Below are 22,674 nucleotides of genomic sequence, written 5' to 3'. Positions count from 1 at the left end.
GGATCACCCTGTGGGGATTCTCTTCTCTGTTTCCTCTCCCATCCTTTGTTTATGCTGCAAGCTCTTTGAGAGGAGAGAGAGAGAGAGAGAGAGACCGACCATCTCTCCCTCTGTGTCTGTACAGCACCTAGCACAAGGGGACCCTGATGTCAGTTGCGGGTGTCTCTGCTTTACTGTTATATAAATAAAGATAATAGTCATGGTCACAGCACTCCTGTGCCTTCTGGGTGGGCACATGCTGAGGCTGGGCAGAGCAAGTCCCGTTCCTTTGCGCCGTGAAGTATCCTCTGCACACAATGCGTTTGCTGATGTTGGTGGCTCTGAGGATCCATCTTTCCACTGCTTGCTTGTTCCGAAGGTTGCACACGTTTCTCAGGAGCAGGTTCAGGCACCAAACCGGGCATGGCTGCTTGCGAGGATGCTCTGGGACCAGATTTGCCCATTACTTTGGGGTATGCTCATTTATTAGGGTTACTCTTCTCAGGGGGGGAGGGGTGTCAGTAATTCTATAAATGTGCTGCCTGTGTCACTTGTGTTCGCATATGGCCCTCTACTTCTTCAAGTGTTTGTTCACATCAGTTCCGATTCAGGGGTGTGCACATTGAGTGGCACTGGCATATGGCACTCAGGAGCAAAAGGAACTTAAATTTCTTACAGGCACTGTACTACCACAACCCAGGGCTCTGCCAGCTCTTTAACTAGCTCCCCGCTGGCTTTCGCCGCAGCTCTTGCTGCAGCTGCGCACTGGGGCACACCCCCTTACTTTCACCTCTGATGGCGCTACATAGCACTCTGCCGACCCACCCCTCCCTCAGTTCCTTCTTACGGTCCCTGATGGCGTTGGAACATCGCTGGCTTACTCCACAGGTGGGCCATTCCTGAGCTACAGCTCTTAGTTATTCATTATTCTCAGATAAGTGTTAATTGTTATAACTGTCAAATAGTTACGGTTGTAGTATCCAGCCCCAGCTCACCAAGATCTTCTCCGTCGAATGGCCCATTCGAGCAGGGGAACAGGAGTTAGCCCTTTCCGCAGTCAGAGTTCAGCTGGCGGCCAGCTCAGCATTCCAGCCCAGGGATGGTGGCCGTTCTGTTTTTGTAAATCCCATGGTGGGGCATTTCCTGAAAGGACGAGATAGATCCTTTCCTCGGGTAAAACAGCTGCTCCCTGCATGGGACCTCAGCGTAGTCCTTTCAAGACTGATGCACCCGCCTTTCAAGCCACTAGCTACTTGCTTGCTCTTCTATCTCTCGTGGAAGGTGGCTTTTTCAGTGGCAGCCACGTCCCGTGAGAAGAGCTTCGGGGCTGAGGACGCTCACGTCTGAGCTTCCCTGTACAGTTTTCCAGAGGAACAAAGTACAGCTCAGGCCTCAGCCGACCTTCCTCCCCAAGGTGGTGTTGCAGTTTCACTAGGGTCAGGACATCTTTCTCCCAGTTTTCTATCCTAAACCACATACTAGTGCACAGCAACAGCTACTGCACTCCCTGGATGTGCGCAGAGCGCTCGCCTTTCACGTCGCGCGACGAGGCCCTTCCGAAGGTCATCGCAACTCTTCGTCACAGCACGCGTGAGAGGTCTTCCTGTTTCCTCCCAGCACGTTTCTTCTCGGATCCCAGACTGTATCCGCAAGTGCTACGAGTGAACAGGTCTCCCTGCACCTGTGATTACCGCACATTCCACGAGGGCTGTGGCCTCTTCGACGGCCTTTTTAGCCCAAGTTCTGAATCAGGACATATGCAGGGTAGCTACCTGGTCCTTGCTTCACACAGTTATGTCCCATTATGCCATTGATTGGCAGGCCTGTGATGCTGCTGCTGTAGGCAGGGGCAGTCCTGCAATCAGTAGCAAACTTACCTCCGAACCCACCTCCTTCATTCTAGTTTGGGAGTCACCCGAATTAGAATTGACACGAACAAGCACTTGAAAACGGTCACTAATCTTTCGTAACGGTTGTTCTTTGAGATGCGGTGTTCACGTCCGTTCCAATCACACCCTCCTTCCCCTCTATCGGAGTAACCTGTAAGAATGATCGGAGGGAGAGGCAGATCAGCAGGGTCTTTTATAGCGCCGTATACCGGCACCGCTCTAGGGGGCTCCCTCGCTGGCCCTACGGAAGCTGCTAGGGAAAAAGTTTCTAATGTCCGTGCACGCCGCGTACCTGAATTGGAATGGATGTAAACCACACATCTCGAACAGCAACGGTTACGAAAGGTTAGTAACCATTTTTTTTCCTCCTCCCTCGTGCCAGTTCCCTCCCAATGGAGCTATCCTGCAGGACCTAGGCTCCTTAGGGCTGGGTTCTTCCCACCCTAGACTCAGATGAACAGACACTACCAGAGCACATCTGATAGGACCGGTTAATCAGCACTCACAAGTTGATCCAGGTGAAGACCCAGTTCTGCCCCTTTCGCCTGAGACCCCGCCCCCTTCTGCCTGAGATCCCGCCCCTTCAACAACCTACTCCTGTGGAGCCAACCCCCACCCAATCTCAGCCCTGAAGCCCGATCTCTCCTAGCCAGCCAGAGGACCCAGCCCTCTCTAGTGGCCAGGGAGCCAGGCACTCCCAGTGCAATCCTAGCCCTTCTGTGCAGCCAATAGGGACGTCAGTCAGGAGATATCCCTTATCAGGTGATGCTTCCCAGTTAACTGGTGGTCCGGCGGGCCTTGTCTGAGCGGTTAACCAGTTAAATATAATGTTTAACTGATTAAACTGGATTTTACATCCCTAGCAGCTGGAGAGCCAGGCTCCCCTGATGCAACCCCAACCCTCCTGGACGGCTGGAAAACGTAGATAGCTTTGATAAGGCAACGCCATCCTTTGTCTGCATTGCCTACCGCTTATGAGCTGATCCCTGGACTCCGTAGGCTGGGTTGGACAGCAATGCCACGCTGTGACCCTCACTCATGTGCTCTTGGCCTCAATGAACTGGGTTAAACAACACTTTAAGCTGCCACCCTCATCTGCTCCCAGGTTCAGCACGTCCCTATTCCCACTTTCAGGCCGTTGCCGTTCTGCTGGTACATGCAAGAACCTCATAGCATCTGTGGGCCTTGCAGGCAGGGCCGGATTAAGGGGGCGGGCTAGCCAGGCAGCTGCCCGGGGTGCCAACCTGTGGGGGGGCGCCTGATTGAAGTGGTAAGGGGCGCTGCATGCCTGGGATGGGGCTGCGCATACGCTTCACGCCTGGCCACGTGGCGCCCCTTACCACTTCAATCAGGCACCCCCCCGGAGGTTGGTGCCTGGGGGTGCGGCCGCGCATGTGCCGCTTGCCCGTGGGCACGGCTCCCCTTACCATGTCGATCAGGCGCCACACACCCGAGGCTGGGCCATACATGCACCGCACGCCTGCTGCCCGAGGCACAAGTATGGCTCGGTCCGTCACTGCTTGCAGGTACAAGGAGCATTGTTACAGAGTGAATGGGGAAGCCAAAAATGACACCCCAAGGGTGGGAGAAGGAGAAAGAGAGAAGCAAGCAACTAGCTGAACCATGACAGTTATTTATTTCTAGGTAGTAACCATACAAGGAGAGTGAAATAAATAAAACAGTTACAATATTAAATCTAACTTCAATCTGATCACAAAAGGTAAGGTTAGCAAAGCACAACTGATCACAGAAGGCAGGGTCAGGAGGTGAGAGAGAGAGATGGATCTTACCACTCGGTGAAGCTTGAATCGAGTGAGGTTCCCAGGTGTTGATGGCTACTAAGGGCCTGGGGTGTTGGGGACAGGCAGAGCAGAGCCCCCGTGCAATGAGTTAGTAGAAGATGAAATCCCAGTGGCGCTGGTGCAGAATTTAGATCCAGGCATCAGAGCACTTTACTTGAGCCTGGGCAGGGGATTTTGTAGAAAAACAATGGTTCAAGAGGGAACTCTGGATTGATTTATGGGTAAACTGATGGTTCAAGGGACTATCCCCAAGCGGTTTTGTTTGGGCTAGTTAGACAATAGGAACTGGCCATTCCTAGCTATGGGCTGTGTTCTTTGAGAGAGCTCATAATGCAATTAGGCAGCTTGAGTGCTTTGGATACCAATAAAGGTGTTATTATTAGAACTGGTCTGATCGTTACTGATCTCGGTGCGTGCAGATTTGTTAGCATCCGGAACAGAGATTTCCCAACGGGCAGTGTTTGCCTGCTTTTTGTGTTCCCAGCATTCAGTGCGGTTCTTGCCTTGGAATTGCCGTTCTCCATTCTGTATGCTAATGGAGATGCCTTTCTGGCCCATCTTTGATGTAAATGAAGCTAGGGGTTTCCTGAGGGGTTTAGGTATGTCTTCCCCTGTAAGTCTTCTGATTGGCTTTGGTTCAAGCAAAGGTGGGCCCGGGGAGGTCTCTCATGAGTCAGACAGGCTGGATACTATGCCCCAGTTCCCTAGGAACACAGAGCTGGTAGCTCCCAGTTCTGCAGAAAGAAGAGACTGCAGGGGGCTGGGATTTGACCATGTTTGCTCCCCAAATATGGGGGAGAAAAAATTACCTCTTGTCTCATTCTCACAGCTTCGCTTCAGTTCTGGGATGTCCGAAAATCAGCTTGCACAGAAGTTGAACTTGTATTCAGTGGGTGACATTACACCTGGTAGGTCCAAAATCAAAATGATGTTCTGTTCCTTTTATCGCTCCGTGGAGAATCCATGTGAGGTTCAGATTCTTTTGCGAAACATGTCAGTGCACTTTTGTCTAACACAGCCAAAATCTCAGTGCAAGCGCTGGTACTGTAATCCCAAGACCAACCCTATGCTGATAAACGTGAGTGTCTGTGTAGCCCAGCAATCACGTGCAACCCACCCGACACTAACAAACCTGTGTGTGCGCATGCAACTCCGCATGCATCAGCAACCCTATGAACAGACTGCTGAGGACAGAGACCAGCTCTTGGTAACCACACCATATTATTGACAATCTACTGTGCTCAGGAGACGTGTGCATGGCTGGAGGTGGCAAAGAAAGGGATTTCAGGGTCATGCTGCTGAGGGGACTTTGGTAAGAACGAGGCAGATTCTAAAATTATGACCCCATTGTCTTTTGACAATGTCCTCCTGATTGCCCCTCACTATTAATATTCTCAGGCACATTTCCCAAAACCGGCAGAGCCCTGCTTAGCACTGCAGCTGCCTGTCTTTTGTATTGCAACTTGTGGTTTTGCAGGCGTTTCAGACGTGCTCACGGTTCATTCCAAGGGCTCCTGGGAGAGTCATTTGCATATGCCCTCTCCCAGTGATTAACCAGGTCCTGGATGAAACAAAGTGCTGCCTGATAAAGTCATTCCAGCCCGGACTCAGGAAAGCATTTAATTGCATTCTTAATTTTAAACATGCAGTTAAGTTCTGTTGAAGTCGGTGGCACTTAGTCATATGCTTAGGTGCTATCTCCAACAGGCATGTGTTCCTGGATTGGGGCCAGCCTGCACAGATGTCCACGTAGGCTGGGGACAAGTGCTAGGCAGCCCTGCTGCTTTGTCCCTCATTAGGTTTAAGGTGCAGCTTCCAAACTCCCCCCCCCCCCCCCCACACACACAGTTAGGCTGCAGAAAAGTTTACAAAGTGTAAACATTTGATGCGTCAACAGTAGCGGGTTAGCAAACCCCATCCCGTCAGCTCCCATATGATGGACACACAGGAAATGCCTGAGACCAGTGGTTTTCCAACCTGTGGTCTGCAGACCCTTAGAGGTTCACAGGCTACGTTTAAGGGGTCTGCAAAAGGTAATTGTTACCTTAGAACAGAAATAGAAATGTAGCCGTGTTAGTCTGGTGTAGCTGAAGCAAAAGACAGGACTATGTAGCACTTTACAGACTAACAAGATGGTTTATTAGATGATGAGCTTTCGTGGGCCAGACCCACTTCCTCAGATCAAGTGGAAAGGTGTTTCCACTTAGAACAGAGGTTTTCAACCAGGGCTCCGCAGACTGTCTGAGATTTCCAAAAGGGTCTGCAAATGAAAAAAGCTTGAAAGGCGGACAGACAGCCCTACCAGAATGTCACGTACTTTTCTAAAAGTGAGTAGTGCTGTGGCACCGTGGAGACTAACAAATATACGGGATCATGAGCTTTCGAGGGTAAAACCCCCTTCACCAGATGAGTCGTACTTTTCTGTGTTTCCTGCCCCCTTTTACTGACTTACAAGCAATTTGTGTGTAAACAGAAATTGTGTCCTCTCTAATCTGCTCCCCTGGCCTGAACGAATCATGCAGCCAGGATGCTATTCAGCAGTGGTGACAATACAATCACTTACCCGACTATAAAGTGGGGCGTCAGCATGTCACTGAATGGAGCAGTCTGATTAGGACGGAAAATGCTGCTGTTTATGCGCTTACATCCTGGTGCAATCGCTAGTGACGGGGAAGGAAATAACATTTAGCGCTGCTATGGTGCTTCTCAGCCAGAGCTCCCGAGGCCTTTTACCAGAGAGGGGCCATGCCTCTATCCTTTAAAAAGAGGCCCAGACAATGCACGTGGCTGTTGAATGGGGTGTTTTAAAAATGTTCTTTTTACAAAACACCTTTCCAAACTGTAGACTTATCTCTCATTCCATCCCCCTGACAAAGCCCTCACTGTTCCGATCACTGTAATGAAAAAACCCCTGTTGTGCACTTAGTGTGATTATGTAGGGAATCTCGTGCTAGTGTGCCCGGTGCTGTACAAAATCCAGTGAAAGTCACTCTCCTTGCCATGAGGGGCTTATGTCCCGCATAGACCAGGTACCACTTTCCTGAAACAAGAATGAGGAGCCCCAATTCCTTGTTAGTCTGTCCCTGATCTGAGCCAGGACCAGAAAATGAGGGTGGGAGAGGGAAAAGGAGGCTTTAACCTTTCTTTGCAGTCCCTGGTGTGGAGCTACTCGGGGACCATGGAGCCATCTCTGTATTTAGCAGGCCCGAACACGGGAATTTCTGTGTGGGGGGGAGGTGATTTTTTTGTAAATGCGGACTGCAAGGGTGTGAATGCACCCCCCATGCTCTCCCAAGTAAGGCTCTGTCTAGACTGCAGGCTTCTTTCGGAAGAAGCTTTTCCAGAAGAGATCTTCCGAAAAAACTTCTGAAAGAGAGCGTTGAGCACACAGCAAAAGTGCATCGAAAAAGCCATCTGCTTTTTCGAAAGGGAGCATCCACACTGAATGGACGCGCTCTCACATGTAAGCTGTGATTACTGTGGATGGAGTGGCCACCAGAGCACCTGTGCTTTTTCCTCTTTCCTCCTCTTCCGAAAGAACTCCCTCTTCCCCATCCACACACGCCTTTTTCCAAAAGAGCTCTTTCGCAAAAAGGCTTCTTCCTCGTAGCAAGAGGTTTACCAATGTCGGAAACCCCCTCTGTTCTTTCGATTTTTTTTTCGAAAGAACGTGATTGTAGTGTGGATGTAAGTGAAGTTTTTTCGGAAAAACTCTACAGTGTAGACATACCCTAAGCAGGGGAATCAGCCCCAGCTTTCTCCTGGCTGGCCAGAGCGTGGGGGAGGGACGCTCGGGCAGCGCACCGCTCCTGCCTTCCCCTGGCCGGCCAGAGCATGCTTATCTGGGGGTCTATAGAGAGGTCCTTTTGCACAGGCCTGATTTAGGGATTTAAGGTCCTTATGGATCTTGGGATGTCAGGAATAGTTGTAGTGCAGTGTGCTCTGTTTAATTCCTGACAGCCCTGATGGAGTGAGTCGGGCTAGCATACAGGTGCTCCGTGCTGCTGGCACTGGTGCCATCACCAATCTCAGACAACTCGGCGATGTTTGCCTTTAGGCCCCTGCTGGGGAGTGAGGTGAGTCCATGAGTTTCAACCTCCATTTAAAAAAATAAACAGTAAGTCTCTAGTCCCTGGAGTTCAGAGAACCTTGAAAATGTGACCCCAAGTGCAACACCAGCAGGCAAAGAATTTATACTCTGGTTTCTCTTCAGATCGCTTCTCTTCTCAATTCTGCCCCTGATTTGGACAAGCCACTTACTTGCATGAGGCCTCAGTTTACCCATTCACTAATTGGAAACACGACTTCACAGGAGCATGAGGGTTAACATATTAACACATGTCAAGTAATCAATATAATTTATTGGGGCCAAAAAAATCCATGTTCAGTCAGCCACAGATTATTCAGTAAGGCTGTGTCTACACTGGCGGGTTATTGCGCAAGAACGGCAGTTCTTCCGCAGAGTGTCCACACTGCCCACCCGCTCTTGCACAAGATGATTTACAGTAAAGCATGGTAGGAGAGGGCTTCTTGCGCAAGAGCTACGCTCTTTTATAACAGGTTTAAGCTCTCTTGCACAAGAGGGCAGTGTGGACGCTCGGCAGGGATTTCTTGGCAAGAAAGCCCTATGGCTAAAATGGCCATCAGAGCTTTCTGGCTCAAGAGAGCATCCACACTGCCATGGGTGCTCTTGCGCAAAAGCACATCTCGCACATGGTAGTGTGGACGTGTTCTTGCACAAGAACCCTTGTGCAAGAAGTGGCAAGTGTAGACATAGCCTAAGTGTACTATATTAGTACTGGGGAATCCCACAGAGAAACCAGAAGCCCATTGTGTGTGGCGTAGTACAGACCCTCCCACAAAGACCTGATAATCTAAGCAAGGGGTAGTCCATAGGTGGGCTGGGAGACAAATCTAGACCACCAGATGCTTTGGAATGGAGCACAAATATTTTGATTGACTTGTTATCTTTATTGTTCTTATTTTTGCATTTTTTCCGGAGCCTGGAACTTGACTATGCCTTGACCAAGAACTTTGGACTTTGACAAAAGAATTGGTTACTCCTGACTAAGCAATCACAAATGCGTCGGCTTAGTTGTACGGATCCACTATCACTTGGGGCAAGTGGTACAAACGCCTTTCTCCCTGCTGCAAAGCATAGACACACTAAAGGGGGCTGCAGTGGAATACTCCGGGTGAAAGGGACTCCACCCTGCAGTAGGGCCAAACTACTGACAGGGTTGTGGAGTGGGGACAGGGCAGGAAGTGCTCAGACCACTGCTGTGCTCTGGTGATCCCCATCTGATCTAACAGCCCTTTGTGAGTCATTACCAGCTGGCATAAATTGGAGCTCCCCAAGGCCATTCTAACTTCTGATCTGAATGGGTTTTTCCCAAGCATTCCAAAATCATGAGTCAGGCCCCCACCAAAATCATGCAATTGACTTAAAATTCAGGAGGGTTTTTTGGGGGGAGGTAAATCCAGGAATCTGACACCCAGGCCCCCATTAGACACTTCCCATCCCAAACAGTTGCAGTGATTCATAAAAAGTCTGGGTTCAGCTAACATGCTCAGTGCAGGGCCTGAGTGCCTGTCTAAAAGACGCTTGGCTAGGTTTTTCCATCTCTCGGGACCACTGTGTTAGAGCAGATGCACAGCTGGACTGCTCCCAATGTTGCCAATTTCCTTTACACAAAAAGCTTGTTCTCCAAAAAGACACAAGTATCAAAAACACCTCTCAGGCCCTGAAAGTCACCCTGTCATTTTTATTCCAGCCGGCACACCCAGCTGTGAAAGATCCCAGAGCCAGGGCCTGTCTGGGCAGGACACAGATCAAATTGCACTTTCCACACACAGCTGCCTGAAGAGAGAAATATAGGTAAAAATTAACAGGAACCTTGGGGTGGATTCTTTCCACCTCCTTAACCTGTGAGTTACAGCTGCAAGATGTTTGCTGTGACCTAGGAGATGAAAAGCGAAGGGCTTCTGAGCAGATTACTGAGGCGTGACCGTCCAGGTCCGAGTGGAAGAACAATTGTGCAGCCTGATCTGACCAAGGGTTTGTACTGTAGCCTCGGAGCCGGTTACAGAGAGGATGTTCCTGAAGAATGAGGCTGAGGTAGACAGAACAGAGAGAGCTGGGCTAACAAGGGTGGCTTCTCTAATATCCACATGAGGGAAGATTCCAGAGGCACAGAGAGTTCAGCATCTGAATGGGATTCATTTTAGGACGGGCTGTTCTAACAGCACATATTTTAAAGGGGAGCATCTAGCCAGACAGAGAAGAAGGGCTATAAAGGCCAGATCTGGCTCGTGCTATGACCCCTCTTTTCTACTTTGGAGAAATCCATTGCTGCCCAGATAACATGGGGACAGGGCACTGCTGCTCTCGGATAATCCGCATGTGATCTAACAGCCACTTGGGGGCCATTACTAGCTGCCATTAGTTCCAGCTGCCTGGAGGCTGCTCTGACTTGTACTGGGGAGTGAACTGGCCCCAGCATCAGAGCAAGGGTGTAACAGTGACATACAGTCACTTTTGCTCCTCATCCTGTCCAAGCACAGCTCAGCTGGACCTGAGGCTCAAGGGCACACCCTGGATACTGCTTTTGCATTAATCTGGGAAAAAAAATTTTGGGAGGAGGGGGGGAAGCTGTTCCAATTCACTCCCCTTGTTGGGAGTCTCAGCAGTGAGACCAGGTATAGGATTAAATAAGCCTCTTTGATTAAGTACACTGAGGCTGTGTCTAGACTGCATCCCTTTTCCGTAAAAGGGATGCAAATTAAACACATCGCAATTGCAAATGAAGCAGGGATTTAAATCCCCCCTGCTTCATTTGCATAAACATGGCTGCCTCTTTTTTCTGGGTCGGGGCTTTGCCGGAAAAAAGCGCCAGTCTAAACAGGGATCTTTTGGAAAATAAAGCCTTTTCCGAAAGATCCCTTATTCCTCTTAAAATAAGGAATAAGGGATCTTTCGGAAAAGGCTTTATTTTCCGAAAGATCCCCGTCTAGACTGGCGCTTTTCTCCAGCAAAGCTCCGAGCCGGAAAAAAGCGGCAGCCATGTTTATGCAAATGAAGCGGGGGGGATTCAAATCCCTGCTTCATTTGCAATTGCAATTTGTCTAATTTGCATCCCTTTTACGGAAAAGGGATGCAGTCTAGAGACAGCCTGACTGAATAATGTTTGGGGAGTTAGGGGAGCATGCATTATCTCTGTGTGTACTTGATGTGTTCTGCTAAGAGAGGCCTTGGGACACATTTTTAAGGGTACCTAAGTGCCTGAAGATAGGGATAGGCAGCTCCTGGGAATTGCAAAAGCACCAGAGCAGGCTGGGCAAAGTAAAGGGAGTTAGGCACCAAGGTGCACCGAGGTTGCATCTAATGAAGTGGGTCTTTGCCCATGAAAGCTTATGCTGCAATAAATCTGTTAGGGTACGTCGACACTTGCACCCTCTTTTGAGAGAGGGATGCAAATGAAGACATTCGAAATTGCAAATGAAGCTGGGATTTAAATATTCCGCGCTTCATTTGCATCTTCGCGTTGTGCGCTATTTCGAAATAACGGACGCTGTTAAGATGCGGTTATTTTGAGAGAAAGCCCTTCTCTCGAAATAACCCTTATTCCTCATATAATGAAGTTTACCAGTTATTTCGAGAGAAGGGTTTTCTTCTGAAATAACCGTGTCTTAACAGCGTCTGTTATTTCGAAATAGCGCCATAATGCGAATATGCAAATGAAGAACGGAATATTTAAATCCTGGCTTCATTTGCAGTTTTGAATGTCTTCATTTGCATCCCTCTCTCGAAAGAGGGTGCAAGTGTAGACATACTTAGTCTATAAGGTGCCACAGGACTCGTTGTTGACGTGCATTTTAAAATTCCAGCAGATGCCCACCTGCATCTTTAAATGCCTAAATACCTTCACAAATCTCACCCCTGGAGGCTTCAGGGCAGTCAGACCAGCAGGAAATTGAGCTGCACCTGCACAGAAAGAAGACATTAAAATTCTGCCCCATTGTTCCCATTCCTGTTGTTGCTATTTCATTTTTGCCTCTTCACTAGCAAAGAGCTACCTGACCGAAAGGGAGGAAAAAACAGGAGCATTCAAGCTTCTGCAACAACCCGAACTGTCTCTTATTCCTGACGTGATGTCTCAGATCAGCCAGCACGTCAGAGCCAGAGAGCAGCGTTCTCTGTTTAAAAATTGACCATAAGGTTCAAAGGACAAGCCAGAAATGAAACCTCTTTGTGTCTGAACGTTCAATGGAAATTCTGACTCAGCAAATATCTCCTCTCAACCTTAATCACGAGCTCAGTGATGGGCCGGCAAGGTCCGAGTTAATACTGGGGCACTGGCTCTGTGATGGGAAAGGAAATGGGGTTCGGCGGTTGTGGCTCTCACCTGGGAGCTGAGTCCTAGACTCAGTGTTCATTCCACCTTACTCTGTAGAACCTGGGGCGGGTCACTCAGTCTGTCTCTACCTTGGCTTCTCATCTGTAAAATGGGGATAATAATGTGCATGTCTTGTGAAGATAAATGCACTAAAGATGGAGAGGGGTGTAGATGCTGTGACAATGAAGACCATAGAGCAACCGTGACCAACCCAAGGCTCGTGAGCCGCATGCGGCTCTTCCCCCACTCTGGGTGCGTCTCACAAAGCCCCTCCTCTCCCCCATGGCTCGTAAGTTGCCCTCGTGCCTCCAAAAACGGCCTTCTCCTGTACTGACCTGGGCAGGGGAGCTGTCCGGCGTGGCCATGAAAGATGTAGAATTAAAGATGGTGGCAGGAGCCTGCCGTGGCCAAAAAGCCTCAAAATGTTTAAATGAGTTTTCTTAAGGGGCAGAGCTTTTTTTTTTTTTTTTTTTTTTTTTATCTCGACAGCTTTGTCTCGGCTCTTCATGCTGAATCCACTGCTATCTTGGCTCTATGCCCAGAATGGGTTGGCCACCCCTGCCATAGAGATACTTAAAATATAGGCGGTATACTGGGGGAAAGGATCATTATAGATAATGAGGGAACAAAACGCAGCAAAAGGCATCTGAATCCCGTCTGTCTTACGGGTTTTCTATTGACCCCCAATCACTGTAGCTTCTGCACCGGTCTTTTGGATCTGCACTGCAAAGACTATAGCAAACTTCAAAGAAGCCAACTCTTCACCTGTCCCATAGTTAATGAGGATTGACTTGGGTGTGTCTGGAGTTTGAATAGTTAAGAAAACTTCCTGTTGTTGTGAGGAACCTCTATCACAAAGGAGGTTTAAAACCATGAGTGGTGTGGAGAAAGTGAATAAGGAAAATGTATTTACTTGTTCCCATAATATAAGAACTAGGGGCCACCAAATGAAACTAATGGGCAGCAGGTTTAAAACAAATAAAAGGAAGTTCTTCACACAGCGCATAGTCAATCTGTGGAACTCCTTGCCAGAGGAGGTTGTGAAGGCTAGGACTATAACAGGGTTTAAAAGAGAACTAGGTAAATTCATGGAGGTTAAGTCCATTAATGGCTATTAATCAGGGTGGGTAAGGAATGGTGTCCCTAGCCTCTGTTGGTCAGAGGGTGGAGATGGATGGCAGGAGAGAGATTGCGTGATCATTACCTGTTCGATTCACTCCCTCTGGGGCACCTGGCAATGGCCACTGTGGGCAGACAGGGTACTGGGCTGGATGGACCTTCGGTCTGACCCAGTATGACCATTCTTATGTTCTTATCCTGCCGTGAGCTTGGGTATCCTCCGATAGCTCCATCCATAGTCAAGCCTCCCGGAACAAGAATGCTTTAGCTTCCCCCCACAAACTACTTGTCCCGGGCAGCGTCAGCTGCTTTGTCTCAGCCCAAGTACTTTGGTCTTGGATGGCGATTTGGTCATTGATGTAGCTGAGTTCTGACCCCCTCAGCTTTGTAAGTCACCATCATGACCTTGAACTGTCAGCAGACAATTGATTGGGAGCCGGCGGGGGGAATTCGCGCACAGGGATGATGTGCTGTCAGAGGCTGATCTCACTGAAGGGGCCTGGCTGCTCTATTCTGCACAAACTGGAGCCTCTGTCTTGCTTCCACTTTCAGCTCCGGATTGAGTATGTGACGCAAGCCCAGTCGGCATAACAAACACAGGGCTCTTTGGGGGGCCAGCTCCTCCTCTGAGCGGAGAGGCAGCGTCCCCTCCCACTCTGCCCTGGGAAGGTGTCCCGTGACACTGAGTGGGGGGTGAGTCCAGCAGGACGTCGCGGCTTTGCATCACTCTACTGCAGGGGTCAGCAACCTTTCCGAAGGGGCACGCGGAGATTGAATCACTTCTGTTTGCGGGGCTGCGTGCCGTGGCTGCTTTTTAGAGTCAGTCCTAGTCCTACTAGCACTTTAGCAGCTTCATGAATAAGGAAATAAAGATGCCGGTCTTACCGTCCAGTGTGGCCCTCGGCCTTGCTTTCCCTGGCTGAGTTCTCCGATCTTGGGCTCGTAGTTTGATACTTTAAGCACCGCACGAGCCCGTCTCCAGTGCTGCTCTGCCAGGGATGACGGCAGCCTGATCGCCCACCGCAGCAGCTCCCTGGCCCTCCCATGCCACAGCGCAGCCCCAGCAGCAGCTACCACACGGCCCTAACCCAGCTCCAGCCCTTCCCCAGGGCTGGGTGGTGACTTCCCAGCTGTCCTGGATGGTGGCCCTGTGGCCACATGGTCTGGGCGGGCCCCAGAGGCTGGAGGAGTGGTTGCTGTGGCCACGTGGGCCTGGGCCACCCAGGAGGAGCGGTTGCCGTGGCCACGTGGTTCTGGGTTGGCTCCAGATGAGCAGTTGCCATGGCCACATGGTTCCAGATTGGCCCTAGAGGCCAGAGGCTGCCTCAGTCGCGGTCACCTCAGCCCCAGTGCTGCCTCCTCCCACTGCCACTGGGCACGGTGCAGCCTAATCTGCTGCTGGGGAAGGGGGAGGGCTCCAGCATCCGGGCTCCATGCTCCCTGCTGCATGGAGGAGGAAGGAGGTCTGAGCTCCACCATGCCACTCACAATCCGCATGGTTGCCACTCATGGCACGTGTGCTGTATGTTGCTGACCCCTGCTCTAATGTATGGGGGCAGATGCCTTTAGTGGGATGAGGGGGGGGGGGCAGTGTCCTAGCTCGTGCCAGGAAACATTTTCCCCTCCCAATTGGCATCACTTGGGTCTTGCTGGGGTTGAGTTTTGTGCCAGCTGCTTTACATCCAGTCCTGGTCTCCTCTCGGCCCTCTGACATCCTTGCAATGGTCTTGGCTGCATCTGCAGAAAAGGAATGACACAGCTGGGTATTCTGAGTGCATTGCTGGCAGCGGAACCCGTGGCCTCACGCTGCCGCTCCAGCCGCCTCTTGGAAATACTGCAGAGGGCTAGGCAGGATAATCCTCATGGGGCTCTGCGGGGCAGGGCTTCTGGGGAAAACCTGCTGTTACCCCACCACCTTTCTCTCAGTCCTCCTGGAATGCTGGGCTGTCTACTCCGTCTGTGTCGTGCAGGCAGGTCAGCAATGCCAATACGTCACTCCCCTAACTGGTGGCACGAGGAAAAGAAGGTTGAGGAGGACAATAACAACAGGCAAGCCTGGGGGGGGGGGGAGAGGGCAGGGAGCCAAGCTGACCCTGGTAGAAAACCCTGGACAGAGGGGATGCACTTTTATAGCACTAGAGTCTCTTGTGTAGTAAGGAACAGCACTAGTCACAGGGCTAGATCCAATTATTTTAATCTGGGGTTCAAATTAGCTGTAAAACAAGAATGACTTACAGCTGCAGTGACGACATGAGTAGTTTTGTCACTCTCTACAAATCATCCAAGAAAGGGGAAAAACGAGGAGTCCCATAGCACCTCAAAGCCTAACAGATTCATTTGGGCATCTGACCAAGTAGGTCTTTGCCCACCAAAGCTCATGTCCAAATAAATCTTTTAGTGCTACTGGACTCCTCATTAGTTCTAGGGTTGCCAGATGGTTTCAACAAAAATACTGGACACACTTGACATGACATCACCATCTACATGACATCTTAGTTAGAAAATACTGGACATTTCTATTTTCTCAATTTGTTTCCCAAACAGAAAGAAAGCTCAAATACTGGACTGTCCAGTTCAAAACCGGACACCTAGCAACCCTAGTTGTTTTTGCAGATACAGACTAACACAGTGACCCCTTGGATACAGAGAAAGGGTGTTTTCATCCCTCATTTGCTCTACAGCACATCAAATGGGATAAATTTCCCTGCAGGCTAATCTTCATCGTTATTTGGACAACGCCCCATAGCCGAGTGCAAAAGATATTTTAAAACTGGTTCATTTGCTACTCGAGGAGGGGAAAAGATGTGAAAAATACAATCACTTTTTGGAAGGCCAATGAGTCATTAGCAGTTTGAGCCGGCAGCATTTTTTTTTTAACTCTAATTGGGGATTAGCTTTTCCCCTGCAAAGTTCAGTTATTTTTAAATTGGTCACATGCACTTTTCATGACAAACATGTTTGTTCTGCTTTTACACCCCAGAACTGTGCAAGATGGGGGTGATGGGGCTTGTTTCCATTTGTAGGTAGAGTCCCTCACAGCTGCTTCTCAGATGTGAACTTCACATCTAATCATTGTTTCCTTGGGGATTGGGGCTGCTGTTGGAGGGGCCCGGACGGGCAGGAAATCCATCACTGGAGCCAAGATGCAGTCCTGAGAGTATAGTGATGTTTGTGTCAAGGTTGCCAGTCATACCACTGTAGCTCAGGTGGAACAAATTATCCTGTTGCAGGGGTTAGGTAGTAGGCCACAGACCTTTGGGGAAGGAGAGATGAAAGGGGGTAGGTGCAGCACTTTATTTAAGACCTTACTGAAGGGGGAGGGTAAACAGGCAAGCCAAGGAAAGGGCCAAAACTAGGAGCAATCCGAAAATGGAGTTTAAATACTTCACTTGTAGTTGAGATCTAAAGTAAAGAAATTGAAGAGGTGGGAAGACATTTAAGAGCAGAAGAAAGTCTGAGCCCTGCCCGGGGGAAGAACACAGGCTACACAGTCAATATCCACATTCCCCGTCCAGAATCCTTTTTGTGTATTTGTTAAGTTGCAACAAGACACTCACCACTGGACAAACCACAGAATACACACCCTGAGAACTGAGCATGTGAATGAAGTAGCTACTGTAAACAGACAAGTAGAAAATTTGTATCCACAGCCGAGTCACAGAAATGGCCAGAGGATAGCTGCAGATTGGCAGGGCTCTACAAACATGCACTGGGAAACCCACAAGAAAAAGGGGCTAGTTTCCAGAGGGTGAAGTTTAAAATCCTTCTAGCTGTTTCTAGAAGCTGGCAAAAGTCATCAGTATTTGGGCAGACTATTTTGAGCATTTAAAGAGCAATCAGGCAGCCTACACTGTTAGAAAATACATCTGCTCAATAACTTAAATGTGGATAACTTGTCACGTAGCATTGTAACACAGACCATTAGCTTCTGCTTTCTTGCAAGGTTTCATAGCCCGCCTCTTTGTTTTAACACAGTAATACTGCAAGCTGACAGGATGTATTGCTAGCCATTACAATGTATTATGTCAAAGATCTGCCAACTAATAGCTCTGACAGGATGCATAACAGTTCCTTCGGAGGCTTGAGGATGCATCATTAGGAGATGAATGGAATCTTGAGAGCAGAGGATGATTCAAGCAAACCTCCTGGCTCGCATACACAACCCTCCTACTGCAGCTATTTTGGCAGCCTGATTTGACATTCCCCTTCCCCGAAATGTTGTGTGTCTGTCTGGAAGTGTTTGTGCTTCTCATGCACAGGTGGGTGGATGATGGGAGTTGTAAATTTGTCTGGCATTAAACTCTATTTCCAGGAGATATTTACATGGCTTTCCTCACCACACTATCTGAACACCAGCTATGGATCCACCCTGTTGTACTGCTGACAAAAATACACAATTTAAGTAAACGCTGCTCTGCTAGGTGTGGGCTTTCTGCACTTGAGGGGTGGAACTTTTCTTCTGTTAGTGTATCCTACATTTGCTTGTCTTATAAATACAGACTAATCAAGCAATTACATGAAACATCTTTTTATTTTCCCATTGAAACATATAAGCAACAGCCAGCAGTTTGACACAAGACCCTTACTAGGAATAAAAAGCTTTAGAGGGGGAGCCAAGTTAGTCTGTAACTGGAAAAACTTAAAAAACAATGAATAGTCTTGCAGCACCTTAGAGACTAACAAAACATGTCAATGGTTTCATGAGCTTTCGTGGGCACAGCCCACTTCTTCAGATGAATGCAAAGGATTTACTTATTAGGAATGAATGACCAACAGAGGATTAACAGCCCTGGTCACACCTAGGCCATCAATCCCCCAGGAATGCTCAGGAGGTGTCCCCTTTATTAGCACTGTCATCGTTCCTGAAACAATAGGACTGTGCTTTGCTTCCAGGGTACATCACGTTTCAGCACCAGTGTGGTACCAGGTGGCCTGCAATAGAAGAGGAAAGAACAATCATGAAATTGGAAGTAATCTCTCCCTCCTCATTTCCTTGCACAGACTTTGCTATTACTGTGTATACAACTTGCATCGCTTGTGAAGATCCTGTGTAACCTGCTCAGGTGATTTGTGAAGCTTAAAATGTTTTTATTTAACATTTTTCAGAGAGTGAAGCTAGGGTGATCAGACAGCAAACATGGAAACCGGGATAGTGAGTGAGGGTGATAAGTGCCCATATAAAAAAACTCCCAAATATCAAGACTGTCGCTATGACATCGAGACATCTGATTACCCTGAGCAAAACTGCTGTGAGGTCTCCAGTATGTCCGAACAAGAATTCAGATTACACAGCTGGCCCATCCAGTCTCTTGCTTTAACCACTGGACTACACTCCTATCCAAGCTCTCAGTAGGAGAGCCCCCCAGGCCACAGAGGTAAGCTCACAGTTCCCAGCGCTCACCAAGACACTCCACACTCACGTCCATTTTAATGCTATAACTGGTGGTTTTATATTTAAAAACCAACCAACCCACCCTGGCCCATCATGGCTAGAAGGTGCAGTTAGTTTTTTTTTCCCAGGGGATGCTGGAAATGCCCCCCAGGCTCCCAGGGGATGGTGCAGCAGCCAATTCTAATGTAATGCAAAGGGGAAAGTTCAATGCGAAGTGATGCTGGTTTATTTCGTTTAAAAACGACCCCCTAATCAACGGAACCATCGCAACGGAGAGCCCCCCCCACACCCCAAGTCCAGCGCGTCGGGGGGGGGGGGGCAGAGAGGAAGGGACAAAGCAGGAGGTGTGCAACATCCTGCCCAGCGAAGACTCGCCCCCCGCTAATCAGACTCAGTCACAAAGGGGCCTTTCTCTCCCCAGCCTCCTCCCGGGCTGGGAGCCTCCGCCGAACTGGGGGCGGCTGGCTTGGAAGCGCGGGGCCCCTCCCCAGCCGGGAGGAGATGAATCCTCCCCTCCCTCTTAACCTGCCCCTTGCTGCCCCCCATCCAGCCAGCGCGCCCACGCACCTCCCCTTCCCCAACAGCAGCTCAGCCCCCCAGCCCTGGGACCGGCCCCACCCACCCTCTGCCCTAGGCCGCTGCCCGCTCCCCCTCCGGCCAGGCCGCCGCCGGCTGCTACCTGCCGCCGCGCTCCCTTGGCACCGGGCCGGGATGGGCGGTTCAGCCCGGGCCGGGCCCCTCTCCAGTGCGCCCGGCGCGGGCTGGGGCGCGCCGGCCCCGGGCTGAGCGGCGAGCGGTCGCGGAGCGCCGCGCTGGGCAGCCGGGGAGGCGGGGAGAGGGGCCGGGGGCAGAGCCGCTCCACACCCCAGCGCGCTCGGCAGGCCCCGCCCGCTCGCCCGCCCGGGAGAAACTTTCCCCGGCTGCTTCCTTGGCGCCTTGTGCAGCCGGGCGCGGGAGGAGCCGGGGCGCGCCAGGGCGCGGGAGCCGGGGCAGGTGAGGGGCCCCGGCGCTCAGGACCGCGGAGAGGCGAGCTGGGGCGCACGGGAGAGGGGCGCAGGAGACGGGCAGAGCAGCCGCTTCCCCCCGCCCCGGATGGGGCGCTCGGTGGCTCCCCCGGGCGGAGCGTAGCGCAGGCGAGCTCTCCCCGCCGAGCCGTGGGGCTCCCCCCGCCCCAGCTCTTCGGAGATGGCCGGGAGGCGCTCGCACGCTGCACCTGCGGCGGCCGAGGACACCTGGATCCCGGCGGCAGGGCAGGAGAAGGGCGACGGGCCTCCCGCCGAGGGGCCCCCGAAGAAGAAGAAGCCCAAGGCGGGTTCCACCCTGCGCCGGGCGTTCAGCTGGCTTCGGGGCAAGAGGAAGAAGAAGAAGAGCAGCGGCTCCAGCGCCCACCACGGGGCGCCCCCAGCGGAGGGGGAGGCGGCCTCCAAGGGAAAGAAGCAAGAGGAGCGAGCCAAGAAGAAGGGCAAAGGTAGGGCAGGGTGGAGGAGAGGTGCCTTGGCGAGGGGCTCTTTGCTGGCTGGGTCTCTCCTTCCACCCCTGGTACCACCCAGACGCTTCCCTCTGCCCCCCGTTTGGGGCCAGCTCGCAGGAGCCCTGCGAGGGGTGTAGCCACCCCCACGTTGCCCTCGCTCTTGTTATGGCTGTGGCAGCAGGCCTGTTCCAGTTCCCTGCAATGGAGAATGCCAGGCGCCCCGCGTAATCTCATTCCTCCCCGCGGGGAGGTTGCCGGTTCACTGGGTATGTTCTCTCTCCGCTGAGTCAGAAGGTCACAGAGACTGGAAGAAACCTGGAGCTACTCCAGAGACGACCTCAGCCGGGTCTTCGCAGGACCTGTGCTGCTCCAGGTGTAGCCTCTCGCTGCGGCCTAGGGCCTGCTGCCAACATCGCCAGCCAGGCCTTGGCGGGGCCTGGGAAACTGGAGGTGATTCCTCCCCATTACTTCAGGGTGGTGGGTAGGGGCTGCTCTATTGCTGCAGGCCTTCAGCGTCTGGCTGTGGGGTCATAGCCGGAAATGGCAAAGGCCTGTTAGTTCCACTGCGTCCTTTGGCAGGGCAGGATACGATCCCTCCGAGAGTGGGTACCACTACTAAACCCAGGCTCTGCTCATTCCCGCCACTGCTCCTGCATATGACGTGACTGGGGGCTAAGCCCTTCGTCCCCGGTTCTAGACCCTCCTCCAGCCGTCCGGGCGAGGCTATGCCGTGTTGGGGCCGTTCTCCGTTTGCATATGGCCCAGTATAGCAGTAATAAGAAGGAAGTGCTGCTTGTTGTCCCTTCTAAGCTGGAGCTGTTTCGCCCAGGCTGGGCTGTGGTGTCAGGGACCCTGTGTGCGCTGTTGACTCTGCTCACCTGTTAGAACATCAGGACAAAGTCTCTTCTGCCTGGCCTTTTGGAAAAGGGGGGACAGATTCCTGTACTAATCCATCCCATGATTCATTGCCCTGTATTACCGTTCTTGCTCCCGTGCTGGGTGCTCATTACTTTAATTTGCAGGTATCCATAATGTGGGGAGTTGCTGTTTTTTCAGCGGCTTTGTTGCTCTTTTAGTGGTCTGCCATTTATTGCTTTCGAGAGCCCACTGAGAGCTCTTAAGAGAGGAGCAGCCATGGAAACATAAGTTGCTCTTACAAAGAGATCTTTGAAAGATGGCTGAGTTTTCACCTAAAAGTCTCATCAGATGCTACCAGTGCGTCCTGTCAGACTTGTCTGGCTGCAGCTTTCCCCTAGTGTTACGTGCTCAGCTACCACAGTGATGGGCGAAGCGTAGGAACCTGAATATCACCCAGGATGATATTCTTCAAGTGGTGCAACACCAGCATCGGCTCCGTATCTAATCTTCAAAACAAGGCCTGTCCAACCAGTCATTGCTGGAGTTGGGATTGGAATGTAGGAGACCTTGACTCTCTTATAGGCACTGGCCGTGTGTGGTTAAAGCCAGCTAGGATTCCAGCACTGTGCTTCCTTCTAGCATGGCTGCCCAGCCCTTTGGCAAGTGCAAACTGGGTATCTGCCCCCCGCCCGCCCAAACTGCTGGAAATCCCCCACTTCCTGGGACTTGTGAGCCTGTTGTAGGCCTTCCTCTGCTCTGCTGGAGGAAACGTCCCCCTTTTGCGTGGGAGACTGCCGGCTGCGTCTGTGTGCCGTGGAGCTGTACCCCGTACCTAGAGTTCCTTCTGTGTTTCCGTAGTGCAGCCATTTCTTGGCGTGACGGGGAGAGAGGTGTGGAGTGGTAGAAACAAACATGCATGTGAAATGACTGCAGTTTGCGTGCCTGATTAAGTCACCCCCGTCTGCTCTAATAACATGCTGGCTTCCAAAATGCAGAGCGTTGCTGGAACCACACCCTGTTTAACCCTTCCCATCCCAGCGGCTTATCCATTTGAGTTCCAATGTGGTGAAACTTCCATGGATCAGAGGAGTAAACTCTGGGTGGTGATCAAGGAAGCCTGGCTCCATTACTGTCTTGTTCTGTAATCTTGGGCAAGTCGTGGTCCGTGTTTGTGTTGTGAGCCCCTGGAAAAGGGGGGAAACACTTCCCTAGCTCACTAGGGGGGCTGTGAGGATTCTTCACTGAACGTTTGGGCAGCGCTTTGCAGATGGAAAAAGTGACAGCTATTGAAGTGCTAAGTTATTGATTGGGCTCCTCTGTGCGCTAGGGCTGCAGAGCTGTGCCCTGGAGTCAGGTAACACTCAGCTGCCATTGCCTGAAATACTGATCTGGATGGAGGCTAGGTCTGCCTTTGCTGATGACAAGAGCTGCCGTGCCAGGCATAGGTTTTGCCTGAGCCTGTCAGTTTTCCAGCTCTCAAGCAGGAGGCTACAGGCCAGGACGGTTGGAGGAACAGTCTAGTGGCTGTTTAGGCAGGTCTGGGTTGGCCCATGGAGCCAGAGCCGGATTAAGACCTTTAGAGGCCCTAAGCACTGAAAAGATGATGGTGTCCCCCCCATATGGAATTCAAAATAAAAACAATACTATACCGTAAAATCTCATTTTTTGGGGTGCCCCTGCTTTGCTGTGCCCTACGCACATGCTTAGTCTGCCTATTGGGTAACCCAGCCCTGCATGGGGCTCTGATTGTACAGGTTGCTGGTGGTGC

At 51.1% G+C, this 22,674-nt stretch overlaps 1 protein-coding gene and 1 long non-coding RNA gene across 2 annotated transcripts in view; one reads left to right on the top strand and one right to left on the bottom strand.

Annotated features, from left to right (window-relative positions):
• Positions 1–17,697: 17,697 nt before the first annotated feature.
• Positions 17,698–19,396, bottom strand: LOC142819896 (uncharacterized). Its single transcript, XR_012897579.1, has 2 exons — positions 19,257–19,396; positions 17,698–18,117 (listed from the first exon to the last, which is right to left on the bottom strand). It is a non-coding gene; the product is annotated as an uncharacterized LOC142819896 (long non-coding RNA).
• Positions 19,397–19,762: 366 nt separating this feature from the next.
• The window catches only part of NHSL3 (NHS like 3), a 50,791-nt gene continuing 47,879 nt past the window's right edge, over positions 19,763–22,674 (top strand). Inside the window, exon 1 of the mRNA XM_075908635.1 lies at positions 19,763–20,045. Coding sequence (XP_075764750.1) covers positions 19,763–20,045 — 283 coding nt within the window. The remainder of the gene's footprint in view (positions 20,046–22,674) is intronic.

The sequence above is a fragment of the Pelodiscus sinensis genome, chromosome 25, assembly GCF_049634645.1.
Source record: "Pelodiscus sinensis isolate JC-2024 chromosome 25, ASM4963464v1, whole genome shotgun sequence".
In the NCBI taxonomy this organism is placed as follows: Eukaryota; Metazoa; Chordata; order Testudines; family Trionychidae; genus Pelodiscus; species Pelodiscus sinensis.
This window is presented reverse-complemented; position numbering and strand designations above follow the sequence as displayed.